This window comes from Garra rufa, chromosome 8, assembly GCF_049309525.1.
Source record: "Garra rufa chromosome 8, GarRuf1.0, whole genome shotgun sequence".
NCBI lineage: Eukaryota > Metazoa > Chordata > Actinopteri > Cypriniformes > Cyprinidae > Garra > Garra rufa.
In genome coordinates, this window is record NC_133368.1 from 22,429,545 (window position 1) to 22,443,306 (window position 13,762).

Genomic DNA, 13,762 nt, shown 5'->3' on the forward strand with positions numbered 1-13,762 from the left:
ATTCATTGGTTGTAGACATGATTCAGAGTGCTGCCCGCCAATGGCGTTCCCCATAGCGTTCCATGACGCGGCTCGAGTTCCCGGAAGGGAACTCCTTTAAAGCTGACATCTCAGTACGAAATCTCATAAAGCTCTTATAACACAATTGATATTATGCACAATTAGCCTTTCATAAATGTCTACACTTTATGTGTTGTGATTCGTAATCACGCAATATTCAGCACTGTGCAAAACTTTTGAGCAGTGAGTGGATTTTAACTTGAACACCACTGATTGGCGATGCGTTCCAAAAATCAGCAGATGGCTACATTACTCACGCTGCAAACAAGCTTTAAATCGAAACTGCCTATTCTCACGCTTACTAATCATATTTATGTTGTTCTTGCAGCTTTTGTGCAATAGGTGAATAACAATTTTTTGTTTTTAGATATTTTATGTTTAGATATTTCTATTTTGCGGGAGTCACGCGAATCATTTTATTATCCCGCACACGAGTCTCTACCCGCCCGCACCCGCACTTGCCCATCAAGTTTCGTCCCGCGCCGCACTCTGTTGCGTTGGGTCCCTCGGGTCCCGCGGTACTCCCACGGGATTGCAGGTCTCTACCTTGAACTCAAACAATTCTTGAACAATGTGTGCAGTGTTCATTATCCTGCTGAAAGAGGCCACTTTTACTAGGAAACACCATTGTCATGAAGGTGTGTACCTGGTCTGCAACAGTTTTTAGGTAGGTAGCATGTCTCAAATCTTCGTATTTTACACATGCATGGCCAGACCCAGGGTTCAACAGCAGAACATCCAGAGCATCACACTCCCTCCACCAACTTGTTGCATTATACATCAGTGAGTACGTTTACATGGACAACAATATTCCGATTTTAACGCGATTAAGTCAATACTCTGATTAAGAAGCAACCATGTAAACTGATATTTTTGATTAATTTAATCCGACTAAAGTCATAATCTGAGTAAACACAAATCGAATTAAGACAGGTGGAGTATTCCTATTTTAGTCGCATTATGGAAGACATGTACACACCTTAATCAGACTATTCCCCTTGTGTAGGACTTTTTGCCACATTTTGTGACAGGATACACACTAATGCTGCGTTCCAGGCAGGTTTTTGAGCTCGTAAATCACGTGTTCAAACCACGACTCAGGACTGTAGCGTTCCAGGCAAGCCACGCCAAGCATTTATTATTTTTATAGTATTAATAATTTGATTGCAACGTTATATTGTCCTAAACTCTATTTTTCCACCGTGTGCCACTAAAAACCGCACCCCTAGAGGCTTTATTGTTGTTTCTCGGGCTATGTCACGTCAGAACTCGGAACTGGGAGTACGTCGTCGATCTAGTACGAGTTCACGGGTGGGAATTCACGGGTTTGAGTGCCGTTCCAGTGCACTTTCACGGGTAGAAGTTTGGAAAAACACGGGTAACGGGTTGTCTGGAACGCGGCATAATGCTCTCAGTTGGTCGCGCTTTGGTTTCATTTTTATTTATTTATTTTTTGCTACAACATGGGCTTAATCAATGCTCATTGCTGATAAATAGCCTAGTTTGTTATCATAATTTTTAGTTTTATGGAAACGTTTTTAACATTCAACCCCCTTTTTCATTAGTATTATTTGTAAGTATTTATTTTAATTTTGTGAACGGGATTTCCGCTATTGGAATGTCTTAGGATGCTTTTTACTTTTACTTTCAAATTCATGATCTTGGTTTTGCTTGCATAAGGCTACACTACACCTATCAATTTTAAGATTAAAACAAATTCTTAAAAGATGGATTTGTTATTTTTAATTAAACAGCATAACAAAAATAAATTAAAACTAGCTTATATAGCATTTATTAACAAAAACTAATAAGACGAGGCATGGACTCCATCACATGCTGTTATATGCCGACTAAACAATTTATTACAGGGCGCGCAAACACTGAGCAATCAAAATAATTAATAAAAAAATTAATAAAAGAAAGCCTCCAAAGCGTAATGTGAGGTAAACGGCAAAGATAACAGGGTTTTCAAAATGAAAACAAACAAAAAAAGTAAAACTAAACTGGCTTTCGGTGACTGTGCTTGCGTGTGTTTTTTTTTTTTCTCCTAAAAACTTACTGGCTCTGAAACGCTCGCTGTATGGAGCAGACGCTTTGGAGCAGCACAGCATGCACTCGCACAAATGCGACCACGGCAAATTTTAACTCACACATTCTAAAAAATGTTGCATATGTCCAGAGCCACTTCAAGCTTTTGTAAAATTAAAACCCAAACATCCAAAAGTCTATAACGAAGATGAACTGATAGCGTCGCGTGTGGACGTAATGATGTGTGTCATTAATCGATCTATGCACTATAACATGTAAAACGGGATCATGAAAGGAATATTCTAAAAGCAACTCATGTAAACAGCTTAATCATATTATTGTCTTATTCAGAATAAGGTCATTAATTAGATTACTGGTGTCCATGTAAACGTAGTCAGTGAGTCTTGGGTGCCCAAAACACAGTTGCGGGTTTGTAGTTTGTCCCTCCTTGGACTATTGTTGGTAAATTCTCACTGCTGCTAACCCGGAGCAACCTACAATCCTTGCTGTGTCAGAGATACTCTAAAATGAACCAGTTTCTTCAATCTTTTGAAAGATTTTGGAGAGAGTTAAGAGAGAGCAGAGGGTATTTCAGTGTTTTCTGGCTGAATTCATATTTCAGTCAGATCCAGTACTGTATATTTAAAAGAAAATTAATGACATAAGTCCGTTTTAAAGGGTTAGTTAATCCAAAAATTAATAACTCACCCTCATGTCGTTCCAAACCTGTAAAACCTTCATTTATCTTCAGAACACAAATTAAGATAGCTTTCTGACCATCCATAGACAGCAAAGTTCCTACCAAGGTCAAGGCACAGAAACAGTTAAAACAGTTATATCAGTGGTTCAACTGTAATTTTATGAAATTGTGAGCATACTTTTTGTACGTGAAGAAAACAAAAATAACAACTTCATTCAACAATTTATTCTCTTCTGGGACAGTCTGTGGATCTCTTGGATTTCATGAAAAATTTGTGTTCTGAAGATAAACAAAGATCTTACAGGTTTGGAACGACATGAAGGCAAGTAATTAATGACAGAATTTTCATTTTTTGGTGAGCTATCCCTTTAAATTATTCTTTTATATGTACTCTCTTATGTCCTCCGTAAACTGTTTGACTTGTAAATATACATTCTTTTGTGTTCAACAGAAGAAAGAACTTCATAAAGGTTTGGAACAGCATGAGCATAGATAAATGATGACAGAATTTAATTTAGGGTGAAATGTCCTTTTAATTTAACAAAGAAAAAAAACTAAAGATATAGAATGGTATGTATTTCTGTCACAAAAAGTTAGCATTCCTGTTGGCTTTTAGTTCATACTCCTGGATTTGCAACTGTTCCACCTTGTGTGCATGTCTTTCTGTCTATCTGATGTTTGCTTTTCTTGGTATTGTCCCAATTGTGTCTTTCTTGTCTCACCAGCCCATGCCTCACCATTTGTTCTGGTCACAGCCACTACTGCTCTAGCTTCAGAACCCTCTACTCATGAGATTGCTGCTCGAGCTACAATTACTGCTGATCTTGTATGGGTCTGTAAGCTCATAGTCTGGATCTTACGATCACAGACCATGCGTCTGCATTGTCATTTTTTGTGCCCTTTACCATGCCCAAGTTCATGACCCAGCAGCCTTGCCTACTGCTACAACCCTGATGCAGTGCCAGATGTGTTGGCTAGGTCACAGACCATTCAACAGAAACAAAGTCCATGTGTATGACATGAAATCTGGTACAAGTCAGTGTTTTTCTGTGGTAATCAACTGCATTCACCAGGTACTGTTTTATAGATATTTTTTAAATATTCCTTTTAATTATTCTGGAAAAAAAAAAAAATGTTTTTGTTGTGTGAACACAACCTTTTCCTTTTTATGAAAAAAAAACAAACAAAACAAAACAGTAAATTAGTTTTGGCAGTTTACAGGTATGAGAAGTTGTAATATTACCAGTAAATTACTGTTAATGTGCTCTGTGTGAACAAAGAATGGAGATTGGCGATATGAGCACCCTGACGAATTAAGTCTGCTTTGGTCCAAATTGGCCAATCATAGTGTACTTACGGAGATGGCGTAATTACTCTGAGCTGTTTACAAAGCTACACTGCTTTTTTAAAATGGTTTTTGCTATGTAAATATGTGCTAGATGGATATCTTTGACCATTGGTCTTGCTGCTTTTTCAAAATGTCAATGCAAAACCCAGCCTTCTTTTCTATTCATCAGTGTTGCAGCTCTTCCATTGGATACTATTATACGCCTCTGGTGTTTATAAGAGCAAAAACACATTCTGTTTGCAAAAAAAAAAAAAGACAACTGCAGGTTTTTAAATTAGTTTCCGATGACTGGCATAACAGAATTTACCAGAACGCTGTTGCCTGTGTGAACAGCATATTTCTGTATTCACCGGTAAAGTCATACTGGTAATTTTACGGCAATTTGCCGGGATTGCTGTGTGAAAGGGGATAATGACAAAACTATTTCACTTGGTGAAAGTTGTAAGATTTCAAAAACTTTTAGCACACTTATAAAGATTGTTTTTTGTTTGTTTTTGGGACCACTGAGTGATGCCGTCTCCAACTTAACTGTTCTTATGTTTTACCAGATTTCGTTTCAGTATACTAAAAAAAAACTAAACAACAGTGTTTTAAGAGAGTTGTTGAATAGTACTTTATTGTCAAGTAACAGAAATGTTTTCACATTGACACAATTTGCTTTTTAATAGAAGGAATCATTGATGCGCCTTGAGCTCATGAACCTCATGCCACCCATATCTCTGAAGTTCCTGTACTCTCCAGGCCTGAAGTATGACATCCTGCCTCTGTAGTGGGGCTGCTCATACATGAGCCAGTGGCCATCCATCACATGGCAGGACTGGCAGTGAGACATGTGGTAACGATCCATGATGTTATCACAGTCATCCATCATCTCATACATCTGGCCCATGAAGTTCTCTCTCTCATAGATCCTCATTCTAAAGGATCCTCTGTGCTGCAAATATAGTGACAGAAATGTAAAAACTGCAACCAGCTCTGCGGCAAGTCAAATATATGTATTATTCACTTACCATGGGGATCATACGGCAAGATCTAATGCAGTCGCTCATGCCAAACATAGACATGTAATCAGCATATTCACCCCTTCTGAAGAAATACTGATTTCCCATGTAGTTGGGACGGTCGTACATCATGAAGCAGCCACTCTCCACTCTGCAAGAGTGACAGCGACTCAAGTAGGGGGACATGTCAGCACAGTCGCTTGTGCACTCATAAGAGCGACCCTGGAAGTTCTTGTCCTCGTAGAAGATGGCCTGGTAAGATTAAACATAAGGTTATTAGGCATTTCAATACATTCAAAACATTGCATTGTACTAGAGAGAGAAAGGAATATTTTGTTATTTCATTATGCCATTACTTACCCTGCACATGCTCATGCCTGTTGTAGTCATTTTTTCAAATGATTTGATACTCTTCCGTTTACACGGCTGTGTCCTCCTGCCAGGTCTCACCCTTACTTTTATACCCGAGCGAATTGAATAAAACTGTGTGCTTGCTATTGAGATTGAGGGCAACCTACTGACTCAGCAGATCAGTATGGAAGCATTCAGAGGGCATTCATTGTGGTCCATTTTGACATAACCTACAGCTTGCATACGCTTTCCACAATAATGTTTTCAAAATGTTTTCAGACATTTTGAAATAGTTTTTTTTTTTAAATCTTTCTTTTTGTAAAACAAAATGTTGATCAAAATTAATCTGTTAAAACAGGGCCTGTTTATATAGCTACTGCAGAACTATTGCTTGTTTAGACCTGTTAATCCCTAAATAATGCTTTAAATGTTGAACATCAACTATAAATACTAGAAAATTGGTAAATCTGGACTTTGAAAACATCATGAACACAGCTCTCAGTCAAAATCAAAAGATTTCCCTTTTCCCAATATTTGTAATTGGTAAGAAGATCACAAGCGGCTATATAGCCTTTAAAAAAAAGTTTATTACAATTTTTATAATTAAAATTTATTTTAGTGATTTTATCTGTTACGGTATTTTACAGTTTATATGTTCTAAAACCTACATGTATATATGTGAGACATGTATATATGTAATGTACCCCAAAAACATAGATTAAGTCAATTTAAAAGACCTACTGTTAGGCATACTAACAAACTTTCTTTCCCAGACTTATGTGTTGGGGAGAGCTGCTTTTTTCACCTTTGGTGAAATGAAAACAATTATTTTGTGGTTAATAAAGATGCCAAATGGATGTATGGATTGGAAGCGGAGGAACTCCTTGCATAATTTTGGACTGATACATTTTGGTGGTTTGTTTTTTTAAACACAAAAGAAACACCAAGACGCAAACCACTCTATTGGCTACTTAAGATGGATACACCTGGAAACTAGAGATTCAATTATATTGACATATTACAAAAGCACTTCAGCTTTCCATGGGTCTCTATACCATGCTGCTTTGTCAGGATTTTTCACAATGGGAGGCACATATTCTTTAGGTTTGGGCAGCTATAAATGTATGGGTTAACGTGAACAGTGTGTCATCGTATCAGTACTTCAAAAAGGTACAGAAAGTGCTCCAAAAGGACAGTCACTACCATCATGGGCAGAGTAAGTATTAGTACAACTGATACTTAAAAATAAAAACAATAGTGCATCTTTAAGATGCTGATTCACTCCTTTAAAAAGCACAGAAGTGTCTTATTGCTTCTTTTGTGTTTCAAAATAGATCATCTTCTACGAGGACAGGAACTTCCAGGGTCGCTCTTATGAGTGTATGAGCGACTGTGCTGATTTCTCCTCCTACATGAGCCGCTGTCATTCTTGCAGAATAGAGAGCGGATGCTGGATGATGTACGATCGTCCCAACTACATGGGAAATCAGTATTTCTTTAGGAGGGGTGACTATGCTGATTACATGTCTATGTTTGGCATGAATGACTGTATCAGATCTTGCAGAATGATCCCTATGGTAAGAGATTAATGCATATAACATGCTCACCATTAATGCTCTTATAACTATTTAGCACAAACTGTAAATTTCTATTCATGCCTTTGCAGCACAGGGGATCCTTCAGAATGAGGATCTATGAGAGGGAGAACTTCATGGGTCAGATGTACGAGATGATGAATGATTGTGAGAACATCATGGACCGTTACCGCATGTCTCACTGTCAGTCCTGTCATGTGATGGATGGCCACTGGCTCTTCTATGAACGTCCCCACTACAGAGGCAGAATGTGGTACTTCAGGCCTGGAGAGTACAAGAGCTTCAGCAATATGGGTGGCATGAGATTCATGAGCATGAAGCGTATCAATGATTCTTATTTTTAAAATGTTGATTGCACAGATTTTTCTAGAAAAATGTGGTACTAAAATAAAGTACAGTTTAACAAGTCCAAAAGGTGCACTCAGTAGTTTTTTTTTTTCATATTAAAAAAGAGAAGTGAAAGAATTTATTTATTTATTTATTTTTTTTTTTTAACAAAACCAAAAGGCTTTTTTGTTAATGAACCTGAGGGGGGCTTTTGTGTTGAGTTTACATAACAAGCTACTGGCAATTTGACAGATCTTCTAACAGTAATAACAAAACAAAATGTATATAGTTTGATGCATTAGTTCAACAAAACAAAAATAATATGAAAAAGATCCACTTGACTTGAAGTGAGGAGTGAGGTAAAACAATGACTATGACCATCACACCATAAAATTCCTCTGTTTAAGATATCATTAAAACACTGAAAATGATCTGAGTTGCAAGCAAAGGGAAACAAGCAAGAAAATTTGTTGCAAATGTAATTAATGATATTATGTGTACTATGAAATGAAGTGAAAAATGTGGAGGGAAAGATTCCAATGTGAAGCAGAAGCACTTAATAAACTTCATGTGTCAGTAGAAATTCCAAAGGATGAACTGGGGTGAAGAAGCGTATTTGCAGTATTTATCCACTGAGTTTGGTAAAACTGTACCAGAATAGCCCCATAAGACTTCAGCACTATGTAAGTTTAGCTGAGTTTAATAAGGCAACTGGTATTGTCTGTATAAATCCAATTGATTATTTGATGAACAGATTTCATAATATTTAAAAAAAATATAGCCACTAGACTTTTACTTTAAGATTAAGACAGATTAATTAGCTGATTTAAATTTTTTTGTCAGTAATGTTGGCAGGTATGACAAATTTTTGTGAATGTCTCACCCTTTTGTGTCGGTCACAATTAAGAATGGATGGACTAACAGCTAAAATAATTGGCCTCTGACATTTCTATTTTTCTGCCATGTTTGGCCTGTAGGTGTCAGTATAAAGTCAAACATGAGGCAAATTGGAGCCAGTCAAAAATAACTTACTGATTGCACCTTTAATCATATTGTGTGATACAGTGAACAAATGCTGATGTCTCTGTCATCACGGGTCCATCATGGAAATCCATCAAGGACTGAACCCTGTCTTTAATTTTAGAGAAGAGACAACATTGGTACGCTGGCCTTTCACAATCTTCTGGCATACTCTGACCTCTGCTAAATGAAGCACTCAGACCAGTGTCAACAGTGTCAGTTGTACCCTAAAAAGAAATGGTTTCCTGTGCTTCTTAGTCCATGTGCCTGCTTTGTCAAAGGGTTTTTTTCTCTTAAGTGTTGGTGTTGGATATGAAACTGGCTTTAAACCAACTTTGAAATCAGGGTTTAAAACTAAGCTTTTTGCACTTCTGTCCTGTGGTGTGTGATACATTTACATTTTTTTTGTAATTTTGGTAAATTTTTAATGGAAAAAGATGAAACTGCTGAATTTATATTGTAAGCTGTTTATCTCATGAGGCATTTTGTGAGTATACAAACAGTTAATGACACTGAACTGAGTTTCATGACACAATTTTTATTTTTATAAAGATTTTTTTTTTTTTTTTTACAATTGTAAAACATTAGTACCAGGAGTCCATGATACGCCTCATGCTCATGAATCTCATGCCACCCATATTGCTGAAGCTCCTGTACTCTCCAGGCCTGAAGTACCACATTCTGCCTCTGTAGTGGGCATGTTCATAGAAGAGCCAGTGGCCATCCATAATATGACAAGACTGGCAGTGAGACATGCGATAACGGTCCATGGTGCTGTCACAGTCATCCATCATCTCGTACATCTGACCCATGAAGTTCTCTCTCTCGTAGATCCTCATTCTGTAGGATCCCCTGTGCTGTAGTGGAAGATAAGTCAGTTATATTTTAGTTGAACAGACCATGTCAACATCAAATGTGCAGTAACGGTAATGGTTTAGTTATGAAGTTTGGATAATCTGTTTTCAGTAGCAATTCCCCTTAAAATAATCAATTTATTACAGACACATAAAAATGCTCATAGATCTTACCATAGGGATCATACGGCAGGACCTGATGCATTCGTTCATTCCAAACATAGACATGTAATCAGCATACTCTCCCCTTCTGAAAAAATACTGATTTCCCATGTAGTTGGGACGATCGTACATCATCCAGCATCCGCTTTCCACTCTGCAAGAGTGACAGCGGCTCATGTAGGAGGAAAAGTCAGCACAGTCGCTCATGCACTCATAAGTGCGACCCTGGAAGTTCCTGTCCTCGTAGAAGGTGACCTGCAAATGATTAAAAAGTATGTCTGTTAATTTATTGATCATGTATCCTGAAGGAATATTTGGAATTTAACGACATTACAATGCATGCCTTTAAGTTTCTATATAACAATTTGTAATGTCAATCAAGTTTTATGAACGCACTTTGCCCATGATGTCAGTTTGTCAACTTTTAATAAGTTGATATGGCTCCAATGCAGTTTTTTGCTCTTGACTACCCTTATATATCTGTCCCAGTTCAAATAGTGTGTATTTTCTATTGTATATGAATACCTGACCCAGCAATACAGTGCAGTGCACTGTGTTCTCCATTCTACACGTGACTAGACTATGCATTCTATTGGTTCCTTTTTTTCCTGCAGTTTTTTGAATGAGGGGAATGTTTTCAGTGTGTTTTCCCAATTCATGAAAAATGTTTTTGGGACAGAAAGGTGGAGGAAACATCCCAAAATATATAGAACTAGGTGGTTGCTTTTGAACTTTGTCATATTCTCAAAGTCACTAATAATAACAAGATCCTCTTTGTGGTGCTTCTGATGTTTTATAATTCAATTTTTTTCCCCAGGCTTCTTCAGAATTTCACAAAAATAAAATAAATAGTACTTAAAAATCCAACAGGACAAAAATACAAATTAATGAAACAATGATTTTTTTTAAAGGTCCACTGAAGTGCCTTGAAACACGCAGCGTTATTCTATGTGGTGACGTACTTTTAACTGAAACAAAAAGATATCGCCCAGCCCCGCCCACTAATTTTGAATAGCCAATAGCGTTCCATTTATATCTGCTCGGGCCAGAGCCGTTGAGCTCGGTAAAGCCGCATTTGTAAGCTTATGACAGCCACAGCCTAATAAATTACCCCACAAATTCAATATGAAACTTGCTAAAACGAAATAGTGATCATTATCATGCTGAGGCTGTGTAGTTTAATACATGCCGACCGCACATATGAGCGCTAATGATCAGCTCCGCGTCTCTGTGTAGGGGGCGGGACAAATACGGACTCTAGAGAGCATTTGATTGGACAGAACGTTTGATGAGAAACTGAAGTGCACGGTGATATCATCCAAATCCTTGATTCATATTGGCGGATGTGACGAGACTGTAAGTTTTGAATGCCCATATCTTGTAAACGCGAATTTTGTCTTTGTTTTGCAGCACACTAGCTTATAGATCACCTTAAGGCTAATATATTCATACTAAAAGCCAAAAAACTTTAATTCTGATTTCAGGGGGACTTTAAGATTTCAGGTACTGTAAGTAACGGTAGTATTACTTGGGTACACAGGTTAAATAACCAAATGTAAAATGTGACCCTGCATGGTTACTCTTCATTTTGATAGTCCACTTTAGACATTCTCTTAATTATAAATATCTCAGCAATGACATGTCAACTAATTCTCATTCATTTAGTTTAGTTTATTTATATAGCACAATAAAACAACGGTCATTGACCATTGTGCTTTACAACAGCAATAAAAAAGAATAGTATAAAACAATCAAAAACAATAAAACAAAAAAACAGATAAAACAAAAAACAGATAAATAGAATGAGATAGCACAGGAAGTAGTATATACAGAGGAAAGAAGCACAACAAAGACAAGCTCAAGACGACTCACATATTATAAGCTTTTTCTAAAAGGTGGGTTTTAAGTTTTGTTTTAAGATGAGATTCTGTAGTAATCATCCTGATAGAAAAGGGGAGGCTGTTCCACAGTTTGGGGCTGACTATGTCAAAAGCCCGATCTCCCTTTCGTTTTAGCCTAGATCTGGGAACCTTTAACAGTTTCTGATTTGATGACCTTAAACATCTTGCAGCTATGTTAACAGTCACAAGTTCAGATAAGTAAAAAGGTGCCAGATCATTTAAAGCCTTAAAAACAAAAAGTAAAATCTTAAACTCTATTCTAAGATGAACTGGCAACCAGTGCAGAGAGAGTATGACGGGAGTGATGTGCTCGAATTTACGTGTGCCAGTGAGGAGTCTCGCAGCTGCATTTTGGACTAATTGCAAACAGTTCGTATAGGAATGACCCATGCCTATATAGATTGAATTACAATAGTCCAAGCGAGAGAAAATAAATGCATGAATTACTCTCTCAAGCTCAGCAAGGGTTAAAAAAACTTTTAACTTTGGCCAGAAGTCTCAAATGGAAGAAACACAATTTAACAACTACATTTACCTGCTTATCAAATAACAAGGCAGAGTCAAAAACAAAACCTAGGTTTTTAACATATGGTTTTACATAAGCAGCTAAGCTGCCCAACACTTGACTTAAACTGCCAGAGAAAGATAACGGTCCAAACACAATTGCCTCAGTTTTACTCTCGTTTAAGTGCAAGAAATATTTGGACATCCAAGCCTTAATGTCAGACAGACAAGCAGTTAAAGCACACAGACCAGCATTATCATTTTGCTTAATGGGCACATATATGTGACCCTGGACCACAAAACCAGTCATAAGGTTAAATTTTACAAAACTGAGATATATACATCATATGAAAGCTCAATAAATAAGCTTTCTATTGATATATGGTTTGTTAGGATAAGACAATATTTGGCCGAGATACATCTATTTAAAAATCTGGAATCTAAGGGTGCAAAAAAATCAAAATACTGAGAAAATCACCTTTAAAGTTGTCCAAATTAAGTTCTTAACAATGCATATTACTAATCTAAAATTACATTTTGATAGGTTTACAGTAGGAATTTTACAAAAAATCTTAATGTAACATGATCTTTACTTAATTTCCTAATGATTTTTGACATAAAAGAAAAATCAATAATTTTGACCCGTACAATGTATTTTTGGCTATTGCTACAAATATACCCCAGCGACTTAAGACTGGTTTTGTGGTCCAGGGTCACATATTTGAGTGTCGTCTACATAAAAATGATAAAATACTCTGTTTTCCTAAAATTGAGCCCAAAGGCAGCATATATAAAGAAAACAAGATAGGGGCAAGAATATATCCTTGGGGAACCCCGCACGTCAGATGTGCTTTGGAGGAAGAACATCCATTAACATTAACAGAGAAGGTTCTATTGTTCAAATAAGATTTGAACCAATTCAGTGCATGACCTTTAATACACGCACAGCATTCAAGGCGAGAAATAAGAATGTCATGATCGACCGTATCAAAGGCGGCACTCAAATCCAACAGTAAATGTATTACAGAATTTCCTGAATCAACAGATAATAAAATATCATTTGACACTCTTAAAAGAGCAGATTCTGTACTGTCGTCTCCTAAAACCAGACTGAAAAGATTCAAAGACTCCATTTGACTCTAAAAAATTCAATAATTGAACAGAAACTACCTTCTCAAGGATTTTAGAGATAAAAGGTAAATTCGAAATTGGCCTAAAATTTGAAAAAACGGTCACATCAAGGTTAGATTTTTTCAACAGTGGTTTAACGGTAGCATGCTTCAAATAATCTGGAACAGATCCTACGGAAATACTCTTGTTTATTATTTCTAAGATAAAGGGCCCAACAGTGTCAAAAACCTGAATAAGGCGGCGCGCTGGAATTACGTCAGTTCCAGATGTGGTTAGATTCAACTTCATATTCATTAAGAGAGTGTAAAGAGATGGTTTCAAAGGCATTAAAAAACGAAGTACACTGTAAAAAATTTGCTGTAGTTCTGCAGCTGGTTGCCAGTAACTTACTGTAGATTTTTAATTTATGTTATTTACTGGCAACAGTTTGTTCAAAGTTAAATGAACATTAAACATTAACAAGTCTTTGTCTTTACAGAATAAAACTATAAAATAACAACCTACTGCAAAGCATTCTGGGAACCAGAAACCTTCATCAACCTTTTTCTGTTTTTTTTCCTTCAGATTTTGGTTCCCAGAATGCTTTGCATGAGGCTGTTATTTTAGTTTTATTCTGTAAAGATAAAGACTTGTTAATGTTTAATGTTCAATTAACTTTGAACAAACTGTTGCCAGTAAATAGCATAAATTTAAATCTACAGTAAGTTACTGGCAACCAGCTGCCAGTAATACTGTAATTTCTACAGATTTTGTTTACAGTGTACAAACCGGAAAAGAAGA

At 36.7% G+C, this 13,762-nt stretch overlaps 3 protein-coding genes across 3 annotated transcripts; 1 reads left to right on the forward strand and 2 right to left on the reverse strand.

Moving 5' to 3' along the window:
• Positions 1-4,724: 4,724 nt before the first annotated feature.
• LOC141341068 (gamma-crystallin M2-like) lies at positions 4,725-5,615 on the reverse strand. The gene is made up of 3 exons (XM_073846210.1): positions 5,498-5,615; positions 5,147-5,389; positions 4,725-5,070 (listed from the first exon to the last, which is right to left on the reverse strand). Exons 1-3 carry the CDS (start codon positions 5,525-5,527, stop codon positions 4,798-4,800), a joined length of 546 nt encoding a protein of 181 aa, XP_073702311.1. The 5' UTR covers positions 5,528-5,615; the 3' UTR covers positions 4,725-4,797.
• Positions 5,616-6,639: 1,024 nt separating this feature from the next.
• Positions 6,640-7,497, forward strand: crygm2e (crystallin, gamma M2e). The gene is made up of 3 exons (XM_073846215.1): positions 6,640-6,704; positions 6,823-7,065; positions 7,155-7,497. Exons 1-3 carry the CDS (start codon positions 6,696-6,698, stop codon positions 7,425-7,427), a joined length of 525 nt encoding a protein of 174 aa, XP_073702316.1. The 5' UTR covers positions 6,640-6,695; the 3' UTR covers positions 7,428-7,497.
• Positions 7,498-8,948: 1,451 nt separating this feature from the next.
• On the reverse strand, positions 8,949-9,924 carry LOC141341071 (gamma-crystallin M2-like). The gene is made up of 3 exons (XM_073846214.1): positions 9,843-9,924; positions 9,459-9,701; positions 8,949-9,287 (listed from the first exon to the last, which is right to left on the reverse strand). The coding sequence occupies exons 1-3, from the start codon at positions 9,849-9,851 to the stop codon at positions 9,015-9,017; spliced, it is 525 nt and encodes a 174-aa protein (XP_073702315.1). The 5' UTR covers positions 9,852-9,924; the 3' UTR covers positions 8,949-9,014.
• Between the last annotated feature and the right edge of the window lie 3,838 nt (positions 9,925-13,762).

Bases quoted from the DNA above. Each gene is read 5' to 3' on its own strand.
- LOC141341068 (XM_073846210.1), bottom strand. From the start codon at position 5,527: ATGACTACAACAGGCATGAGCATGTGCAGG. The intron at 5,390-5,497 runs GTAAGTAATGGC...TAATCTTACCAG, and splicing joins CAGGCATGAGCATGTGCAGG to GCCATCTTCTACGAGGACAA. The intron at 5,071-5,146 runs GTAAGTGAATAA...CTATATTTGCAG, and splicing joins CTTGCCGTATGATCCCCATG to CACAGAGGATCCTTTAGAAT.
- crygm2e (XM_073846215.1), top strand. The intron at 7,066-7,154 runs GTAAGAGATTAA...ATGCCTTTGCAG, and splicing joins CTTGCAGAATGATCCCTATG to CACAGGGGATCCTTCAGAAT.
- LOC141341071 (XM_073846214.1), bottom strand. The intron at 9,288-9,458 runs GTAAGATCTATG...CTTCCACTACAG, and splicing joins CCTGCCGTATGATCCCTATG to CACAGGGGATCCTACAGAAT.